The 21282-nt window shown below is 42.1% G+C and overlaps 1 protein-coding gene across 1 annotated transcript in view; it reads right to left on the reverse strand.

Annotated features, from left to right (window-relative positions):
- UNC13C (unc-13 homolog C) overlaps positions 1-21282 on the reverse strand; it is a 1145854-nt gene that overhangs the window by 203154 nt on the left and 921418 nt on the right. The window contains exon 29 of the mRNA XM_069765967.1: positions 20851-20907. Within this exon, the coding sequence (XP_069622068.1) occupies positions 20851-20907 (57 nt within the window). The remainder of the gene's footprint in view (positions 1-20850; positions 20908-21282) is intronic.

Here is a 21282-nt window from a genome sequence, read left to right on the forward strand (position 1 = left end):
CCAGAAGCTCAGATCCAACACTGGAACATTGACAAGGAGCAAGGAAGACAGAATCAGGTGGAGTTAAATAACAAAGCAGCCAACGAGCTCACCAGAACACCTGAGGGAGGAAGCTCAGAAGCTGCAGTACCACTTGTGACCACAGGAGTGAATTCAGCCACAGAATTCACAACATACCTCGCTACTTGGGTCCCTTCAAGGTCCTCGAACAGGTTAATCCTGTGGTCTAAGTCCTGCTTTTTCCCTTCTGAGCATGCCCAGGGTGAGATCTCCTGTTGGAGATCGAGGGTCACATGCTCAGATGCTGCAGCGGTTCCCATTGGTCTTTTATTGGAAGGTCCTGAACGTGCTGCAGCTATATAAGCTTCGCATGACCGCACGACCATGCGCTAGTGTACAATCGTATACGTGTGTTTGTTGTGAGTGCAAGTTGTTCATTAAATACCCCTTCCCTATTGTATGACTGTTCGCGTAAAACATGTTACACACGAATCAGCGTCTATTGCTGTGACCGCCAGTGCGGCGCCACGCGCCAGTTGTGCGCTTCCTAACCCACGTCTGGGTGCTTAGTGGTGTCTACCAGCACGGCACAGTTTGCACTTCGGTGCTCTAACTATACCTAACACACCCAGTTGCGGTGTTGTGCGCAAGTAGTCTGTACGGACTTCAACCCTGAGTCTTGGGATTGAGTTCGCTGACTCCTTGCTTGCACTCATTAGTGTGGTATTGCGGACCTGTGGCTTTACAGGGTTCGCTTCCACCACCATATAGCGCTGCCATTTACTAGCAGCAGGTTTTCACCTGCACAGTGGACCCCGGATTGCGAACGCACCAATATTATTTCACCTTTTACTTGGTGCGTTCCGCCAGTCCTAACAAAGCACAGTGATTATAAAAAGGCAGCGATCTGTCAGTAAAAATCACAGAGAGCACACATACTATAAAACCTAATAAGTGTAAGCAGCCTAACACCCAATTGTCAATTTATTCACAAATATTCAGGAGGAAAAACAGAGGGGCAGCACAATATAAAGTCACGACAAAACATTCTTCAGAATAATTATTTTAAGGGAAATACATATGTTTTACCGGAAGGACAGAAAAGACTCAATTATTATTGGCTTTTATATGAAAGTATCCTTAAATATAATTTTTGGGGGTAAAAACTGCAGCTATATTGCTGGTTTTGACTAATGGAAGCGCTACTTTGAAAAGGGAGACCATAGAGCAAGGAGTGCTACTAAGCACTGTGACAAGTCACATCATGCCCTCATTGTATCCTACCACAGCTTCAGTGCCACATGACACATATAACAACCCACACACTCCCTCTGTGATCTCCTGGGTCTGCACTGCTGAGCAAAGAGAACAAATATAGTAGATGGCAGTGGAGAAGAGGTGATAAGAAGTCAAAGCAGAGAGGGAAAGAAGAGCATAAGAGACTGAGATAAGGCTAGGGTCACATTGCGTTAGGGCAGTCCGTCTGGTGCATAGCGCTACAGACTGCGCTAACGCAATGTCACAAAAGGGCTCGCGTTAGCCGATACCGCTGGCGCAGATCCCCAATCTGCACTAGCGAGGAACGGACCGCGAACGCTGCAAGCAGCATTCGGCGGTCCGTCACTCAAATGATGGCACATCACTAGCGCACGCCCAATGTGGGTTTGCGCTAGCGATGCGTTCACCATTACAGGCAATGGCGGCGTTAACGGACTATGTTACACCGCGTTATGCCGCGGTCTAAAGTAGTCCATTAAACGCGGTCACAAAACGCAATGTGACCCAAGCCTAAGGATATATTAAAGTGAGTGATCCAGGAATATATGATGAGGGGGCAGAGTGAGGAAGCAGCCCACTGAGAAGTCAGTAGTAGCATTACAGCCCTAAAACAAAATGTTCACATTTCTATATACAACAGAGATGTAGCGGAGTTGAATCTGTCATTTTCTGTTCTTCTGCACTGACAAACACAGCTCTGCTACATCTGGACAGACCTTTTAACTACATATGACATTTTAAATGTCACAAGATAATCTCTGCTACATCTGAATAACTCAGCTGCATAAACATGGCTAAACCACTCCATTACTTACAGAAGATTTTGTATTCCATGATCCCTCTTATCTTATGTAATGGTGTGCATGTGTTGTATGTGTATTTGCCCCTTACAGACATGGCAGTTTTTCATTTTTGTGTTTTTTCCCTCCCTTTACCCCATGGCCCATAGCATCATTTTAGATTTCTGTCCACATAGCTGTATGAGCACTTGTCTTTGCGAGATGAGGTGTACTTTTGAATGACACCATTCATTTTATCACATAGTGGTTCGGAAAATGGGAAAAAAATTCCAAGTGTGGTGAAAAACGGCCTATTACGTTCTTTAATCAAAGTCCTTTCATGTGTATGTGTGTGTGTGTTTGTGTGTGGCCCATTCATTATTTTAGAATAACCCTCCATCAAACTTCACCGCACCCAACAGCACCACAAATACTGGCTGGTGACCAGCTCGTGTAGCCTTTATCTATGCCCCAATCTCTCAGGTTGGCTGGACCATGACTGTAAATACACACCTGCACTTTGCGTCTCCCTCACTTCATTGTAGATTGTAATTTCTCACGAGCACATTCATCTTATTTTGCTTTAATTATTGCATTATTTTAAACGTTGCTACTTATGACTTATGTAAGAACTGTTAAACTGTAAAGCGCTGCGGAATATGTTTGTGCTATATAAATAAAAATTATTATTATTAATATTAAAAATACTCAATTCTGACACTACTTTTTGGAAAGTGTTTTTGTAGCTTACATTGTGTGATAAAAATGACCTAGCATCATGAGTCCTCCTCATCAGTAAGATTACAGCGATACCAAATATGTCCAGGTTTTTTTTATTTTAGTAGAATAAAAATAAATGGGAAGTTGTAAAAAAGATTAATATCTTTTGCTGCTACGTTCTGAGACACATAGTATTTTAATTTTTCGGTAAATGAAGATGTGTGAGAGCTTGTTTTTTTCAGATTGAGATAACATTTTTATTGATGATACTTTAGGATAGATATGACATTTTGATTGCTCTTTGCAAAGTCCAAAAAAACGCAGTTTTGGAGTTTTGAATTTTTTTCTGTTTATGGTGTTTACCAATCGAGTGGATAATTTTTTTATTTTGATAGATTGAACTTTTACATATGTGGCGATACCACATATGTGTATTATTATTTTTTTATCTTTATTTTTAATGGGAGAAATGGTGGTGATTTGAAGTGTTTTTCTCTTTTCACTGGGTGTATTAGTCCCCTTAGGGTATTTGAACTTGTGATCATCCAAATGCATGCACTATATACTGCAATACATCAGTACTGCTGTATATTGTAACAATCACAGTATCCTTTGAATCCAGGCCAAAGGCAGGGTTTCAATGGTGCTCCAGGATGGCAAGAATTGAGGTCTTCAACAGAATCCTGGCTGCCATAACAACCCATTGGCACCCCAGAATCATGTTGTGGGTGGTCAGATGGATGCAAGCAATGGTGCTTCCCGATGGTGGTGCGGTATTAAAAGGGTTGCCCAGTCTACAGCTACAAGTCTGCTGTCATTGTTTTTGACTTCATAACAGGCACTGGGAGTGGTGGTCATGTGGTAGTGGTCATGTGACGAAAAGTATGTAATATGCATACTCCCGGCCTCAATCCGACTAGGTGAGTGTGGCCTCTGTCAATACAAGTATTATGAGTGAGGCCGTGCACCTTCAAGTCAGATTATGGTGGGGAATATACAGGTGCTTCTCACAATATTATCAAAAAGTTAATTTATTTCAGTTGTTCAATAAAAAAAGAGAAACTCATATATTATATAGAGTCATTACAAACAGAGTGATCTACATTACCATTCAAAAGTTTAGGGTTACCCATACAATTTTGTGTTTTACATGAAAACGCATACTTTTATTAATCAAATGAGTTGCCAAATGAATTTAAAATCTAGTCCATTGACAAGTTCGAAAAAAAGATTTTTATTTGAAATAATAATTTTTTCCCTCAAACTTTGCTTTCATCAAAGAATGCTCCCTTTGCAGCAATTACAGCATTGCAGACCATTGACATTTAAAAGTTAATTTGCTGAGGTAACCTGGAGAAATTTTACCCCATGCTTCCAGAAGCTCCTCTCACAAGTTGGTTTGGCTTGATGGGCACTTTTTGTGTACCATACGGTAAAGCTGGCATCAGACACTATTCCAGCATCTTTTCAGTTGTTCTGTGTCTCACAAATGTTCTTCTGTGAGATCCAAACATCTCAAACTTGGATTCATCTGTCCATAACACTTTTTTCCAATCTTCCTCTGTTCAATGTCTGCGTTCTTTTGCCAATATTAATCTTTTCCTATTATTAGCCAGTCTCAGATATGACTTTTTCTTTGCCACTCTGCCCTGAAGGCCTGCATCCCGGAGTTGCCTCTTCACTGTAGATGTTGACACTGGCATTTTGCGTGTGCTATTTAATGAAGCCGCCAGTTGAGGACCTGTGAGGCGTCGATTTCTCAAACTACAGACTTTAGTGTACTTGTCTAGTTGCTCAATTGTGCAGCGGGGCCTCCCACTTCTCTTTCTACTCTGGTAAGAGCCTGTTGTGCTCTCCTCTGAAGGGAGTAGTACACACCGTTGTAGGAAATCTTCAGTTTCTTGGCAATTTCTAACATGGAATAGCCTTAATTTCTAAGAACAAGAATAGACTGTTGAGTTTCACATGAAAATTCTTTTTTTCCAGTTATTTTGGGAGTTTAATGGAACCAACAAAAGTAATTCTCCATATTCTAAACTAGCTCAAAGGAAGGTCAGGCTTATAGGTTCTCTAATCAGCCAAACTGTTTTCAGCTGTGCTAACATACCTGCACAAGGGTTTTCAAGAGTATTCTAACCATCCATTAGCCTTCTTACACAGGTAGCAAACACAAAGTACCATAAGAACACTGGAGTGATGGTTGTTGGAAATGGGCCTCTATACACCTATGAAGATATTGCATTACAAACCAAACGTTTGCAGGTAGAATAGTCCTTTACCACATTAACAATGTAAAACCCCAACGTCATTCTCAGTAAATTAGAATACTTTAAAATATCAGCTTGAAAAATTATTTCAAATTCCGAAATATTGGCCTACTGAAATGTATGTTCAGTTAATGCACTCAATACTTGGCCAGGGCTCCTTTTGCATCAATTACTGCATCAATGCAGCATGGCATGGAGGCGATCAGCCTGTGACACTGTCGAGTTGTTATGGAAGCCCAGGTTACTATGATAGCAGCCTTCAGCTTGTCTGCATTGTTGGGTCTGGTGTCTCATCTTCCTCTTGACAATACCCCATAGATTCTGTATGGGGTTAAGGTCGGGCGAGTTTGCTGGCTAATCAAGCATGATACTGTTGTTTTTTAACCTGGTATTGGTACTTTTGGCAGTGTTGATAGGTACCAAGTCCTGCTGGAGAATGAAATTTCTAAAAAGCTTGTTGTCAGCAGAGGGAAGCATGAAGTGCTCTAAAATTTCCTGGTAGACAGCTGCACTGACTTTGGTCTTGATAAAACACAGTGGACCTACAGCAGCAGATAACATGGCTCCCCAAACCATCACTGACAGTGGAAACTTCACACTAAACCTCATGCAGGTTGGATTGTGGGAGTCTCCACTCTTTCTCCAGACTCTGTGAGCTTGAATTCCAAATGAAATGCAAAATTTACTTGTTAATTTATTATTTAATCTGAAAAAAACACCTTGGACCACTGAGCAGCAGTCCAGTTCTTTTTCTCCTTGGCCCAGGTAAGACGCTTCTGGCATTGTCTATTGGTCATGAGTGGCTTGACACAAGGAATGCAACACTTGTAGCCCATGTCCTGGATACGTCTGAGTGTGGTGGCTCTTGAAGCAATGGCTCCTTGTGAATCTCCCCCAAATTTTTGAATGGCCTTTTCTAAACAATTCTGTCAAGGTTGCGGTTATCCCAGTTGCTTGTGCACCTTTTGCTACAACACTTTTTCCTTCTACTCAACTTTCCATTAATATGCTTGGATACAGCACTTTGTGAATAGCCAGCTTCTTTAGCAATAACCTTTTGTGGCTTACCCTACTTGTGGAGTGTGTCAATGACTGCCTTCTGGACATCTGTTAAGTCAGCAGTCTTCTCCACGATTGGGGAGCTTACAGACTAAGGGACCTTTTTAAATGCTTAGGAAGCCTTTGCAGGTATTTTTGTTAATTATTGTAATTTATTGAGATAATATCTTTTGTATTTTCTTTGGCTGTAAGCCAAAATCATCAATATTAACATAAATAAACACTTGTAATAGATCACTCTGTTTGTAATGACTCTACATAATATATGAGTTTCACTTTTTGCATTGAAGAACTGAAATAAATTAACTTTTTAATGATATTCTAATTTTGTGAGAAGCACCTGTACATATCACATGCTTACGGTCATGCGCTCACTGCTCACAGTGCCTGCACCAGCTTATCCTCACAGCATGCAGTGCGCACGATGTGAGGCCTCACTAGTCTGCAGTCACATAGAGTGATTGCAGACTTATAGCTTTAGACCAGATAACCACTTTAGTATACTCATTGATAGTTGTCTTCTCTGGTTTTCAGCACCATTTAGCTGCTTTACTAGTCAGAACATGACTTCATAGCATTAAATTGAGAAAGCGACTTCCAGTTCATACACAAATCCCTGTGTGATCTAGCAGGTCTGATTTCAGATCACGATTCATAGGGAAATCGAAGAGGCGCTGGAAACCTGGAACTACGGCGGTCAGTAAGTATTCACTTACATTTCATTGTATACATAATTATGACAGATTATGGAGAAAATTTGATGAGACTTCTCAGCCCTGCTGCTTGCAAGAAGCCCAGCTTTTGTTTTTTTTTACAAACAGAGCTCTTTTAAGCTGTGTCTGCTCCATTAGACGACTGCATACCAGTTCCCATACATGGAGTAAAAATCAGCTCCATCAAGCACATCAATGATGCATAAAAGAGGACTAAATTTGGTAGTCTACATATATACAGGGTGTACACAATTTTTACATCTTTACAGAAATGCCACATTCAATCTATATTACAAACTACCAGCGATTGAGCCCCATTACTGGACACAGTTTGGGCCTAATTCATTAAAACTGGCATTGACAGGAGTATTGTAGGGAACATGTAACAACTTTATTAGCACTATAGATGTGATGTGACGAGGTGGCTGCACTTCTACAGATGAGATGACCAGGATCTCTGCTTTTTCATTGCTCCAGTGCTGGAATGAATGATAGAGGTTAGTGTTAGATCACTAACAACCAATGAGTGTGTAGTGGGCAGGCAGAGATCAGTACTTAGGCAGATCACTAACAGCCAAAGAGTGTGTAGTGGGCAGGCAGAAGGTGGTACTTGGGCAGATCACTAATAGCCAATGAGTGTGTGGTGGGCAGGCAGAGGGTGGTACTTGGGCAGATCACTAACAGCAAAAGAGTGTGTAGTAGGCAGGCAGAAGGTGGTACTTGGGCAGATCACTAATAGCCAATGAGTGTGTAGTGGGCAGGCAGAGGGTGGTACTTGGGCAGATCACTAACAGCCGATGAATATGTAGTGGGCAGGCAGAGGGTGGTACTTGGGCAGATCACTAACAGCCAATGAGTGTGTAGTGGGCAGGCAGAAGGTGGTACTTGGGCAGATCACTAATAGCCAATGAGTGTGTAGTGGGCAGGCAGAGGGCGGTACTTAGGCAGATCACTAATAGCCAATGAGTTTGTAGTGGGCAGGCAGAGGGTGGTACTTGGGCAGATCACTAAAAGCCGATGAATGTGTAGTGGGCAGACAGAGGGTGGTACTTGGGCAGATCACTAACAGCCGATGAATATGTAGTGGGCAGGCAGAGGGTGGTACTTGGGCAGATCACTAATAGCCAATGAGTGTGTAGTGGGCAGGCAGAGGGCAAGACTGGACAATGAAGCAGGAGATGAGGCTACCTTTTGTTGTGAGCTTAAAAAAATAGCCCATGAAGCGGTCTGGTTTGGTAGTAACGTGAATGAAGTGACATTAAGGAGGAATGAAAGGTAGAAAATTAAAATTAAAATATAGCGGTGTTATATATAACAATACAGCACAGATCAGTTTAAAAAAATTTGATCTTGGGGTTGGACAAGCTTTTTAAGAATATGGGAACAATGTGGTTTTTCTCAGTTCTTAATATGTTTTGTTTCCATTACAATTTTTCCCATATTACAATAGAGAATACTGTTTTTAATCTTTTTTGAAAACATATACCTTGCAACTATAAAAAAATACTAAAAAGGTAAATGTTATTCCACAAACTATAAACAATAAAATATGTTCAGAAACCTATCACTGTATTGTAACTCAATAAATAGACTTAGCAGCACTAATGTTGGTTTGATAGTAGAGCTGCTACCTGCCTAAATGCAATTATAATATGTTGCACTTTATTACATTTCAGAGGAAATAATCAAAATAAACTGGCTTTTCCTCTAGTAATTCTGGCAGAAGAAAAGACTATCCCCTTGAGATTCCATATGCTCTAATGACTGGCAATTTGTACTGTGGGTCTGGATCTACCTCCTGTTAGAAACTGTTTTATGTGATGTTATTCAGTTTTATGACTTGGTCTATTGCGCATTAATAGTTTGAAAACAATTCCCATAGAAGTAACTGTGAAAAGAAGAAACAATACCAAAAACACAGGACAAATGTGAATGGGGTAAGAAGGGATCAAGAAAGAGTTTACTTATGTATGAAAGTAGGTGATAAATTGATTAAAATATTTCTCTATAGGCTTCACTATAGGTAAAGCTGTAATGTTAGTTTTCCTGCAGAAATTTTTAAAGCCTTATAAGAGTGAATAAGCTGAATTTCCAGATATTATAGTAGACATATTAAAATATTTTAGAGTGAATTTATTAACTAATGTTAATTAAATTAATGTTTTTACAAAATGCATAATACTAAGTATCAATTTAAACAACTGCCATTAAGAGATGCCCATAAAGTGAGAAATTATTGGATACAAGGATCTTTCAGGGCTCGGCTAAAAAAAAAAACAAATGAGTTGCCGTTGTATAATCATGGCAACAAGTAGAAGACAATGTTTGTAAAAAGCATTGTATAAAGAATATTTTCTGACCATCAGTTGTTCTCAGCGACAGACAAGATTATTTCCTCCCAAATGTTGTTCCATGGCTTTAAATCAGAATCTCATGGAACATCAAACAATTCCCAAAGAACTAACCCTGATGGTCCCCATAGACATTGGATAGCTGACAGCTGAACAATCATTTGAACAACAGTTGACTCTGCCAACTCACCCATGCATAGGAACTCTCAGCTGAGTGCTCCTGTTTTCTCGACAAGAGAGCCGCTGCCAGACATCTCTGGCAGTGGCTTAGCTCACAGAGAACAAAAGGATCAGCTATTGAATTTGAAAAAGTGATCCTTTCCTCCCACAGCAACATCCTTTGGAGAAGAGATGGGAGGCCCCATACACATAATAACCTATCCAATAGCTGACCAATATGTATGGGGGTCTTTAGTGCTGTGTAGTGGAAGCACTTAAAGCTTGATAATCCTTATTTAACATTTTCCCATTGCAGGATATAAAGTAATAGCACAACCTACGTCAGATAACCATGAATGGAGCATGCTAAGAAGCAGACCCAGCACCCTTCCCAGGAGAAGTTAGTTGTTTTATACTGCCAGCATCTGACCTTAACAGCAGCAATGGGATTTTGCGCCAATTGCTGATATTTAATCATTTATATGCTGAGTGACATTTGTATCCTCCTATGAAGTCCATTTCGCTTTTAAACTGTCGTTATATAGACCAAGAGATAAAATGTATTCAAAGAATAAACAATTCACAGCACCTCATAGCAAATACAGGGTTAACTTTTACCCACAAAAGAGGTGCACGTCACTCCATAGAATCCTTCCCAGAAAACATCCAAACATTCAAGTAGAAAATGAAGACAGCGCCTCAAACGGTGAAAAATCGCAGTTCCTTTATTCAGCCCTCTGTGGTGACGTTTCAATCTTGAAAAAGATCAAATAGATCGAAACATCACCACAAACGGCAGAATATAGGAACTGCGATTTTTCACCGTTTGAAGCGCTGTTTTCATTTTCTACTTGAATGCAAGAGATAAAATGATCACAGATTCAAGTCCACCAAAGAGCATATAGGTAAATGACATTAAAAAAAAGCAATTTTTACAGCAAAAAAAAAAATATATATATATATATATATATATATATATATACTGTAATATATATATATATATATATATATATACAGTACAGACCAAACGTTTGGACACACCTTCTCATTTAAAGATTTTTCTGTATTTTCATGACTATGAAAAGTGTACATTCACACTGAAGGCATCAAAACTATGAATTAACACATGTGGAGTTATGTACTTAACAAAAAGTGTGAAACAACTGAAAATATGTCTTATATTCTAAGTTCTTCAAAGTAGCCTCCTTTTGCTTTGATGACTGCTTTTCACACTCTTGGCATTCTCTAGATGAGCTTCAAGACGTAGTCACCCGGAATGGTCTTCCAACAATCTTGAAGGAGTTCCCAGAGATGCTTAGCACTTGTTGGCCCTTTTGCCTAAACTCTGCAGTCCAGCTCACCCCAAACGATCTCGATTGGGTTCAGGTCTGGTGACTGTGGAGGGCAGGTCATCTGGCGTAGCACCCCATCACTTTCTTTCTTGGACAAATAGCCCTTACACAGCCTGGAGGTGTGTTTGGGATCATTATCCTGTTGAAAAATAAATGATGGTCCAACTAAACGCAAACCGGATGGAATAGCATGCCGCTGCAAGATGCTGTGGTAGTCATGCTGGTTCAGTATGCCTTCAGTTTTGAATAAATCCCCAAGTGTCACCAGCAAAGCACCCCCACATCATCATATCTCCTCCTCCATGCTTCACTGTGGGAACCAAGCATGTAGAGTCCATCCGTTCACCTTTTCTGCATTGCACAAATACATGGTGGTTAAAACCAAAGATCTCAAATTTGGACTCATCAGACCAAAGCAAAGATTTCCCCTGGTCTAATGTCCATTCCTTGTGTTCTTTAGCTCAAACAAGTCTCTTCTGCTTGTTGCTTGTCATTAGAAGTGGTTTCCTAGCAGCTATTTTACCATGAAGACCTGCTGCACAAAGTCTCCTCTTGAGGCCGGGGTCACACTAGACCGTAATACGGACGAGTGCAATGCGCTAAAAAATCGCATAGCACTCGTCCCAATATTAATCTATGGGGCAGCTCCCATCATCCGATATTTTCTCGGCCGTATTCAGGATCCGAGTGAAATCGCAGCATGCTGCGATTGTCAGCCTATCACGGCCGAGAATCGCCAATGCAAGTCTATGGGTGCGAGAAAAAATCGGATTACATACGGACCATGCGTGTGCATTGCGAGAAATACGGAAGACTTCTCCAGGTGATAGGAAATTGAATCATCCATTATCAGGAAGCTTTGGCATGCTAATTTCTGGCCCACGCTGGATTGCAAACCAGGAAGCACGCCTCCACGGAGTGTTCTGTTGTAGCAGCATGGCCAGGCATATTAATGTGGAGATGCTCATTGCTCTGGTCCATGATAGACCCGAATTATGGGACCAACGCGACGCACATTATGCGGACCATGCACGTAAAGACGCAGCATGGAGGTCAATATGTCGCCACATGTTCCCCGATTTTGATGAGCGACCTCAAGAGGTTCAGCAAGAAATATGTAAGTACCATTCTTCCACAAAAAATGTGGTTTAATAATAGTGGTTTCAGGATAAAAAGAAGCATGAAACCATCATATGTGTTTGGTTTATGATGGGAGTAAATCATCCATGCTCTTGGTTGAAGATGCAAAAACATTACCAAGAGACACAAATATGGATGAAATGTATTTTAGCTATAGTCCGTTAATATAGGGCCAAAGGAATTTTATGTCCCCCTAGCCTCCTGGGCCCATGTGTTCTTGCAAACCCTGTAACGGTTTAAGTTATGTGTGTGATATTTATCTCTAATATTTTGTATATTTGCAGTCAATGATGTCAATAGACGCTGGCGGAGTTGCCGGGACCAATACTGGCGTGAGCGTCAAGTTCATGGGCGGAGTGGTGATGCAGCCCCCAAAAAAAGGAAATACCTTTATTATGATCGTCTAAATTTTCTGGCACCGGTGATGGAGCTACGACCGTAAGTGCATGCATGTCTCCAAATATTGTAGACATCTTATTAGGTGAATATGTATGTATTTTTTAATATAAATTATATTTTTTGAAATACAGAACAGAGTCAAATCTGACTGAAAGAGAGACTGGATCTGACTCAGAGTTGTTGATTGACCCTGTTGGTGAAGATGCAGAAATGGCTGGACCATCTGGGCAAGCAACAGGCAGCAACCACCCACCACCACCACCACAACCAGCAGCAGCGTCTTCTGCTCCACAGGAGGCAAATCCTGAGGTTGATGAAGGAGCCCAGAGCAGCAGTCCAACATTGGCTCTGGATACATCACCACAGCCTACTACAAGACCAAACCGTGGTCTTCGCAGAAGGGTGGCTTTGAATATTGGCACCAGGAGGCAAGTTGATACCGGGGTGTTGGACTATTTGTCACGAGCTGCCCATGACGATGGGGAGGAAGCTTACTTCCGCAGTCTTGCCCGCTATTTACGGCCCATTCCACGGTCGCTCAGGCTGCGGACCAGAGGTTGCATCCAAATTTTGCTAGATGCGGCAACACCCCCAAACAACCCCACTAATATTTTTTATTATCTTGAACGGTGGCAAATGTCAGCTACAAACCTTCTGGCGGTGCAAGACCTTCCACAGGACCAATCACAAACTGTGTCAGCACCACCCCCGCAACCTATAGCTCCCCAACAACAGCCTGCACAAAGCACACAACAAGCCCAAAACAGGGGTATTTATGATTTAGCAGCAAATCCCCAATATGACCACTTGAACAGACACATGTTTGGAGGCTGGTCACAACATGTGTCTGCTCGACATGGCCATATTGGGGGTTCTGACCAAATGGGTCAATCCAGTATCCAGGACTTGATGCCCTTCTACCCTCAACATCAAGTGTTAGCTCATACACATGATCGCAACTTGCCACAACACCCTCAATTTAGATCTGCACTAACACAGGCAGACAGTGTGGTTGGTCAACCACCCAGGCCAAGTTCCGCACATGCTGGACACCCGCCATCACCATCACCACCCCCAACCTACCATAACCTGTAATGTTTTGTATGTTATTTTTTGCCTGTCAGTTGGGCTTTTTGGTGGGCTAAGTTTTTTGTGACCTTGGCATGTAAAGCTGTGTTGTTTATTTTGCTCAAATTACATATGAGAATGGAAATATGTTTTTTGAATACATATATATATGCGCTGAGCAGTAAAAATTTGGTTTGAATTCAGAGTGTTACCGTATATACTCGAGTATAAGCCGAGATTTTCAGCCCAAATTTTAGGGCTGAAAGTGCCCCCCTCGGCTTATACTCGAGTCACGGTAGCGGTGGGGTCGGCAGGTGAGGGGGTGAGGGCGCTGAGGTATACTTACCTAGTCCCAGCGATCCTCGCGCTGTCCCTGCCGTCCCACGGGCTTCGGCGCTGCAGCTTCTTCCCCTCTTCAGCAGTCACGTGGGACCGCTCATTACAGAAATGAATAAGCGGCTCCACCTCCCATAGGGGCGGAGCCGCTTATTCATTTCTCTAATCAGCGGTGCCGGTGACCGCTGATAGAGAAAGAAGCTGCAGCGCCAAAGACAGGAGGGGACAGCGCGAGGATCGCCAGGACTAGGTGAGTATAGCATATTCACCTGTCCTCGTTCCAGCCGCCGGGCATCGCTCCATCTTCCCGGCCGGCGCCTCCATCTTCCCGGCGTCTGCGCTCTGACTGTTCAGGTCAGAGGGCGCGATGACGCATATAGTGTGCGCGGCGCCCTCTGCCTGATCAGTCAGAGTAGAGACGCCGGGAAGATGGAGGCGCCGGAACGAGACGCTGGGAGCTGCAATCAAGGGAGGTGAGTATGTGTTTTTTTTTTTTTATTGCAGCAGTAGCAGCGGCAGCACAGATTAATGTGGAGCATCTATGGGGCACAGTGAACGGTGCAGAGCACCGTATAAGGCACAGCTAGGGGGCACAATGAACGGTGCAGAGCACCGTATAAGGCACAGCTAGGGGGCACAATGAACGGTGCAGAGCACTGTATATGGCACAGCTAGGGGGCACAGTGAACGGTGCAGAGCACCGTATATGGCACAGCTAGGGGGCACAATGAACGGTGCAGAGCACCGTATAAGGCACAGCTAGGGGGCACAATGAACAGTGCAGAGCACCGTATAAGGCACAGCTAGGGGGCACAGTGAACGGTGCAGAGCACCGTATATGGCACAGCTAGGGGGCACAATGAACGGTGCAGAGCACCGTATAAGGCACAGCTAGGGGGCACAATGAACGGTGCAGAGCACCGTATAAGGCACAGCTAGGGGGCACAATGAACGGTGCAGAGCACCGTATAAGGCACAGCTAGGGGGCACAATGAACGGTGCAGAGCACCGTATAAGGCACAGCTAGGGGGCACAATGAACGGTGCAGAGCACCGTATAAGGCACAGCTAGGGGGCACAGTGAACGGTGCAGAGCACTGTATATGGCACAGCTAGGGGGCACAGTGAACGGTGCAGAGCACTGTATATGGCACAGCTAGGGGGCACAATGAACGGTGCAGAGCACCGTATATGGCACAGCTAGGGGGCACAATGAACGGTGCAGAGCACCGTATATGGCACAGCTAGGGGGCACAATGAACGGTGCAGAGCACCGTATAAGGCACAGCTAGGGGGCACAATGAACGGTGCAGAGCACCGTATAAGGCACAGCTAGGGGGCACAGTGAACGGTGCAGAGCACTATATGGGGCACAGCTATGGGGAAATATGAATGGTGTAGAGCACTATATGGCACAGCTATGGGGAAATAATGATCTATTTTTATTTTTGAAATTCACCGGTAAATGCTGCATTTCCACCCTAGGCTTATACTCGAGTCAATAAGTTTTCCCAGTTTTTTGTGGCAAAATTAGGGGGGTCGGCTTATACTCGGGTCGGCTTATACTCGAGTATATACGGTATGTATTGGTCCAGCTACATACATGATTTGTCAACTTTACACACTTACATATTTTCAACATCAGATACATAATACACAAATTTTTAAAGCAAATTATGTGATTTCTTAACTTAGAATCTAAATCAAAATTAAGGCAAAACAGCATTGTCTTTCCAAACCGTAGATCCCTCTGGTGACACAAAAAAATTGGTTAAAACATCACGAACTTTTAGGCCAGAGGGCTGACGACGTGAAGGACGAACACGTGTAGTTGTCAAGACAGTATTTGCATAATCAATGTCATCTGCAGCAGATGATGGGCAATCATGGTCTCTTGTAAAGTTGTGAAGAAAAACACATGCTTCAATCACGCCATTTACATTGCCTTCACTCAGTTGGATTGCAGACTGAAGTACCCGCCATTTTGCACTGAGAATGCCGAATGAACACTCGACCAGACGGCGGGCACGGGAAAGAAGCAAATTAAAGATTCGGCGCCGGTAGTCAGGGCCTCTCCGTGGATAGGGCCTCATGACGTTCCTTGATAATTGAAAGGCCTCATCTGCTACCATCATGTAAGGCACCGCATCCAAATTAGCCCCTGGTATGTGACTTGGGGGTGGGAGATCCAATTCATTGTTGCGCAGCCGCCGACCCATAATGGAAGAACTGAAGACTCTAGAGTCTCCAGTTCTCCCATAGGCCCCAATATCTACAATTATAAACCTGTAGTTGCTGTCGACTAGGGCCAACAGCACTACAGAGAAAAACTGTTTATAATTATAGAATTGGGTCCCTGAACCTGGTGGCTTACGCACACGGATGTGCTTTCCGTCAAGAGCCCCAATACAGTGCGGAAACTGGCATGCATCCTGAAATCCTTGAGCAATACGTAACCAGTCTGCCATTTTGGGTTCAGGCATCACCTCTTGATGGAGTCTTCCCCAGATTTCCTTGCATGTATCCCGCACAATCCCAGAAATTGTAGATTTGCCCAATAAAAACTCTAAATGCAGGGCCGCATATGGTAGGCCAGTGGCAAGGAAGCTAAAAGACAAAAGAATATTGTTTGAAAATATCAAATGAACACAATACAGGGTTATATGGGGCCAAAAAAAATAAAAATAAAAAACATTAAGGACATGCTATGGCTTTGATCTTTGTCAAAATTTAATGTAAGAAAAGAAGGACAAATGATGTTGAAGTTACTTAACCATTTAAGTATCTAATTTGAATAAGGGGGCTTGACCAAAAAATGTGTCAAAAATTGGGTCAATTAGTATTAAGGCATACCGCAAGGTAAGGCTAAGGCGCTCCTCAGCTGAAATAGATTTGCGCATCCTGGTGTCCTTCTTCGTGATCCCTGGACGCAAAATCTCCAACAAAATATCAAAGGTTTGAATCCTCATCCGACAATAGTTGAAGAACTTGTCCGGATTAGTCCTCAGAGCAGCATACAGACGGCTGAAATGGCCTTTAGTGATCTGTTGCTTGATAAGTGGATGTACCCACATCCGTCTCTGCCTCCTCGGATCTACAATAACTGGGTATGGCTGGCCAGAACGTTGGGAAAGTACCCAGTTGAAAAGCACACGCTCTGTGGTCTTGAAAGTCAGTCGATCAGACATGTTGCTCATCAATCCGAAGTGCACCAACACAAGCAGGGACTCTACTGCATAGATTGGTGGGTGGCACCTGTGTTTAGGGCCATTAAATAATGTTCTTGGTGATGATTTAAATTTTTTCAGGTGGAAAATCCGTTATATGTCCATTTTGCAAGTCAGCGAGAAAATCACGTCATACGGATGCCATACGGATGTCACACGGATGTCACACGGATCATTTGATGTGAGAAAAACGCATCCTCGCACTACACACGGATCACTGTTTTGGTAACATTTGTGCGATTCTCGACCGTCAAAAACGGACCGTTTTTTTATACGTTGTGTGTGTCCCCGGCCTAACAGTTATTGTAGAGATGTGCCTGCTGCTAGAACTCTGTGTGGCGTTGACCTGGTCTCTAATCTGAGCTGCTGTTAACCTGCGATTTCTGAGGCAGGTGACTCGGATAAACTTCTCCTCAGAAGCAGAGGTGACTCATGTTCTTCCTTTCTTGGGACGATCCTCATGTGAGCCAGTTTCTTTGTTGCGCTTGATGGTTTTTGCCACTGCACTTGGGGACACTTTCAAAGTTTCCCCAATTTTTCGGACTGACTGACCTTCATTTCTTAAAGTAATGATGGCCACTCGTTTTTCTTTACTTAGCTGCTTTTTTCTTGCCATAATACAAATTCTAACAGTCTATTCAGTAGGACTATCAGCTGTGTATCCACCAGACTTCTGCACAACACAACTGATGGTCCCAACCCCTTTTATAAGGCAAGAAATCCCACTTATTAAACCTGACAGGGCATACCTGTGAAGTGGCAACCATTCCCTGTGACTACCTCTTGAAGCTCATCAAGAGAATGCCAAGAGGCAAAGCAGTCATCAAAGCAAAAGTTGGCTACTTTGAAGAACTTAGAATGTAAGACATAATTTCAGTTGTTTCGCACTTTCTTGTTCAGTATATAATTCCACATGTGTTAATTCATAGTTTTGATGCCTTCAGTGTGAATGTCCAATTTTCATAGTCATGAAAATACAGAAAAATCTTTAAATGAGAAGGTGTGTCCAAACTTTTGGTCTGCACTGCATATATATATATATATATATATATATATATACACACACACACTGTACTGTATATATATATATATATATATATATATATATATATAAATTAGATTTGTGCTTTTTTTCCCCGTTAACAAAATCGAAACAAAAAAACATATTTGGTATTGCCACATCTGTAAAAGTTCAATCTATCAATATATAAAATTAATTAATCCTTATTGTAAATGCCATAAAGAGAAAGAATAATAGAAATTCCAGAACAGCAGTCTCTGGATTACTAAACTACTCTGATACATATATGCTAGCCACCTTAGGGAGAGACCCAAGTTGGGCTAAATGTAGCGGGACGAAAGAGACCGAAAAGCCCTCTACTTAAAGGAAATACATAGTGGATGCTTTCCTAAAACGGCGTAATACAAAGAATAGCAGGTGTCATGATCCCAATGGCAGGGGATCACAAAAGGACAAGCACAAAAACAAAACAAGCTCTAGGGTGATGGAACCTGAGCTGACCGCGACTCTGAACCTAAACACACAACTAGCAGTAGCTGGGGAACGTGCCTACGATGATTCCTAGACGTCTCGCGCCAGCCGAAAGATTAACTTCCCCTATAAGAAGAAACACAGACCTCACTTGCCTCCAGAGAAACACCCCACAGAAATAGCAGCCCCCCACATGTAATAACGGTGAAATGAGAGGAAAGCACATACGTAGTTATGAAAATAGAATCAGCAAAAATGAGGCCCGCTAAAGCTAGATAGCAGAGGATACAAAAGTGAACTGCGCGGTCAGCGAAAAACCCTTCAAAAAACCATCCTGAAATTACTTGAACTCATGTGCCAACTCATGGAACATGAGGAGTAATTTCAGCCCACTAGAGCAACCAGCAGCAAGGAATCACATATCTGCAAGCTGGACTAAGACAAAAAGTAAGCAAAACGTGGAACAGGAAAATCAAAACCTAGCTTGTCCTGAAGATAACAGACGCAGGGAGCAGAGGTAAAAAGACACGCTGATTACATTGATAGCCAGCGAGGAAATGACAAAAAAGCCAGGTTAAATAGGAAACACCCATAACCTGATGGAACAGGTGGACACCAGAGACCGCAGAGAACACAAGTCACCCAGTACCATCAGTAACCACCAGAGGGAGCCCAAAAACAGAACTCACAACAAGCAGGTTTACCCAGAATCCTTTGCAGTAGGCGGAGCTATGCAAATCATCTCTTTCCACCCCTGTCTAATCCACAGCGCTTGGAACCGCCAAGCGTGCAATGCTGCGGATTAGTTTCTAAATTTACACAGCCAACCAATTCCTACCTGTGGACACGTGTTTCGGGCTTTAGGCCCTCATCAGCACAGGGCTGGAATTGGTTGGCTGTATGGAGTGGGGCTCAGTGAGCAAGCGATACTTATATGCTAGCCACCTTAGGGAGAGACCCAAGTTGGGCTAAATGTAGCGGGACGAAAGAGACAAAGCATCCACTATGTATAAACTACTCTGAAAAATCCAATAAAAAGTGATTAAAACATCATATATGCTCCAAATCCTCAGACCATTCCATTACCACAAAAATATAAAAACATTACCAGTGAAAATAGTGACACAAACCAAATGTTATTATTAATTTATTTTTTACAGACATGCAATTTTTTATTTTACCACATAAATGAAAAAAAAAAAATCGACACAACTTTATTTCTGTAATCATACTGACTTGGAGAATCATGTTTACAGGTAACTTTTTACTGTGCAATGAAAAACAAAACTAAAAAAAAATGTAGTGGGAAAGCGTTTTCTTTGCCACGGTACTACACTTTAAATTTTTTTCATGGTTTTGTGAACACTACATAATAAAGTGAATGCTGTCACGCAAACACTACAACTTGACCAACAAAAGAAAAATCAGGCCCTTGTATGGCTTTGTCAAAGAAAAAATAAAAAGTTATGTTCCTTGGAAAACTGTGAGAAAAAAACGAAAAAGAGCTAGGGATGTATTCAAGAAAATCTGATAGCATGCAGGTTTTTGAAATGTAAATCCATCTACACCTTTATATCTTTGAGCTGTTGCTAAATTCCTGAGTAATTACCATTTCTATTCATATGCAAATGAGAATCTGGGAATGACATATCACTTAAGCAGCCACTACTTCCCAAGATTATTTCTCCACCTAAAATCAGGTTATTTAGCTTACTTTAACCTGAGTGATGTAAGGCAGGGGTCCCCAACTCCAGTCCTCAAGGCCCACCAACAGGTCATGTTTTCAGGATTTCCTTTGCATTGCACAGGTGATGCAATTATTACCTGGGCAAGACTAAGGAAATCCTGAAAACATGACATGTTGGTGGGCCTTGAGGACTGGAGTTGAGGACCCCTGATGTAAGGTGCCAGCAAGGAAATCAGACAGAGCTGTGTTGGCTGGGGAAATGCCAAGTACTTGTGAATGCAGCAACAGATAAAAGATGACAAGGTGTTGATTGATTTACATTTCACAGGCCTTCATGCCCATATATAGGGTACCAGGATGATCTTACAGACTGATTTACTTTAAGTCAGACAATAGAAACAATTCAACATGTCCACATCACGGCCACTTTGACACTGTACCAAGCACTTTTTAAAGGCATTCTTGAAATATTCAAGGGATTTTATTTCAAAAGTGGGAAAAACACTTTAAATGCTAAACTGAAAACAAAGCTAGCATAATGATGAGAGCAAAGAGGTAGGACAGAAATCAGATCATTGCTATTTCAAATGTCCACAATGAAAGGTCAAAATGGTGGCACTTGATGATCTGCTCATCACCTGACATTTTATACCAGAAGGATGAAAGTGACACTACTGTGTTACATAATAATAGCAAAATCCTCTGCTCATGCTGACTTATTTTATAAGAGAGAAGAGTGACAAGACAGATATTACAATGAGACATGAAGAGTGAAGGATAAAGTTACTGTGGCAGGTGATTAACTATTGATTTAACAGTATTACCTTTAATTTAGACAACTGTCCAAGGTCTTTAGCTGCACTGAAAATCATCTGAGCCCCCTGGAGAAAATAAAGACAACAGATTTATTATCCAAATAAATTCAAAGGAAACAGTCTTGAATATTAATACTGTCACGTCTAAATGGTATAATTGAGGCACAGGAACAGCATGCAGAGTTTAGGATCTGCTTAATTAATATACAGCAACGTTTGGAGAAATCGCATTTACTTTCGACAGCATGCGTTCTTTGTTCCAAATCATTCCGGTATCACAAGATTAAATAGAAACCCTTTCATGAAAGAACAATTCATTCACCTTTGTTCGCACATTTGTAAATGATAAAGTAAAAATTGGAATGAATTTATTTATAAGGAGTATGAATGATTAACTAAAGTATAGTTCACAATCACCCTCCAAATTCATCTGAAAGCAGT

Source organism: Ranitomeya imitator, chromosome 4 (genome assembly GCF_032444005.1).
Source record: "Ranitomeya imitator isolate aRanImi1 chromosome 4, aRanImi1.pri, whole genome shotgun sequence".
Taxonomy (NCBI): domain Eukaryota; kingdom Metazoa; phylum Chordata; class Amphibia; order Anura; family Dendrobatidae; genus Ranitomeya; species Ranitomeya imitator.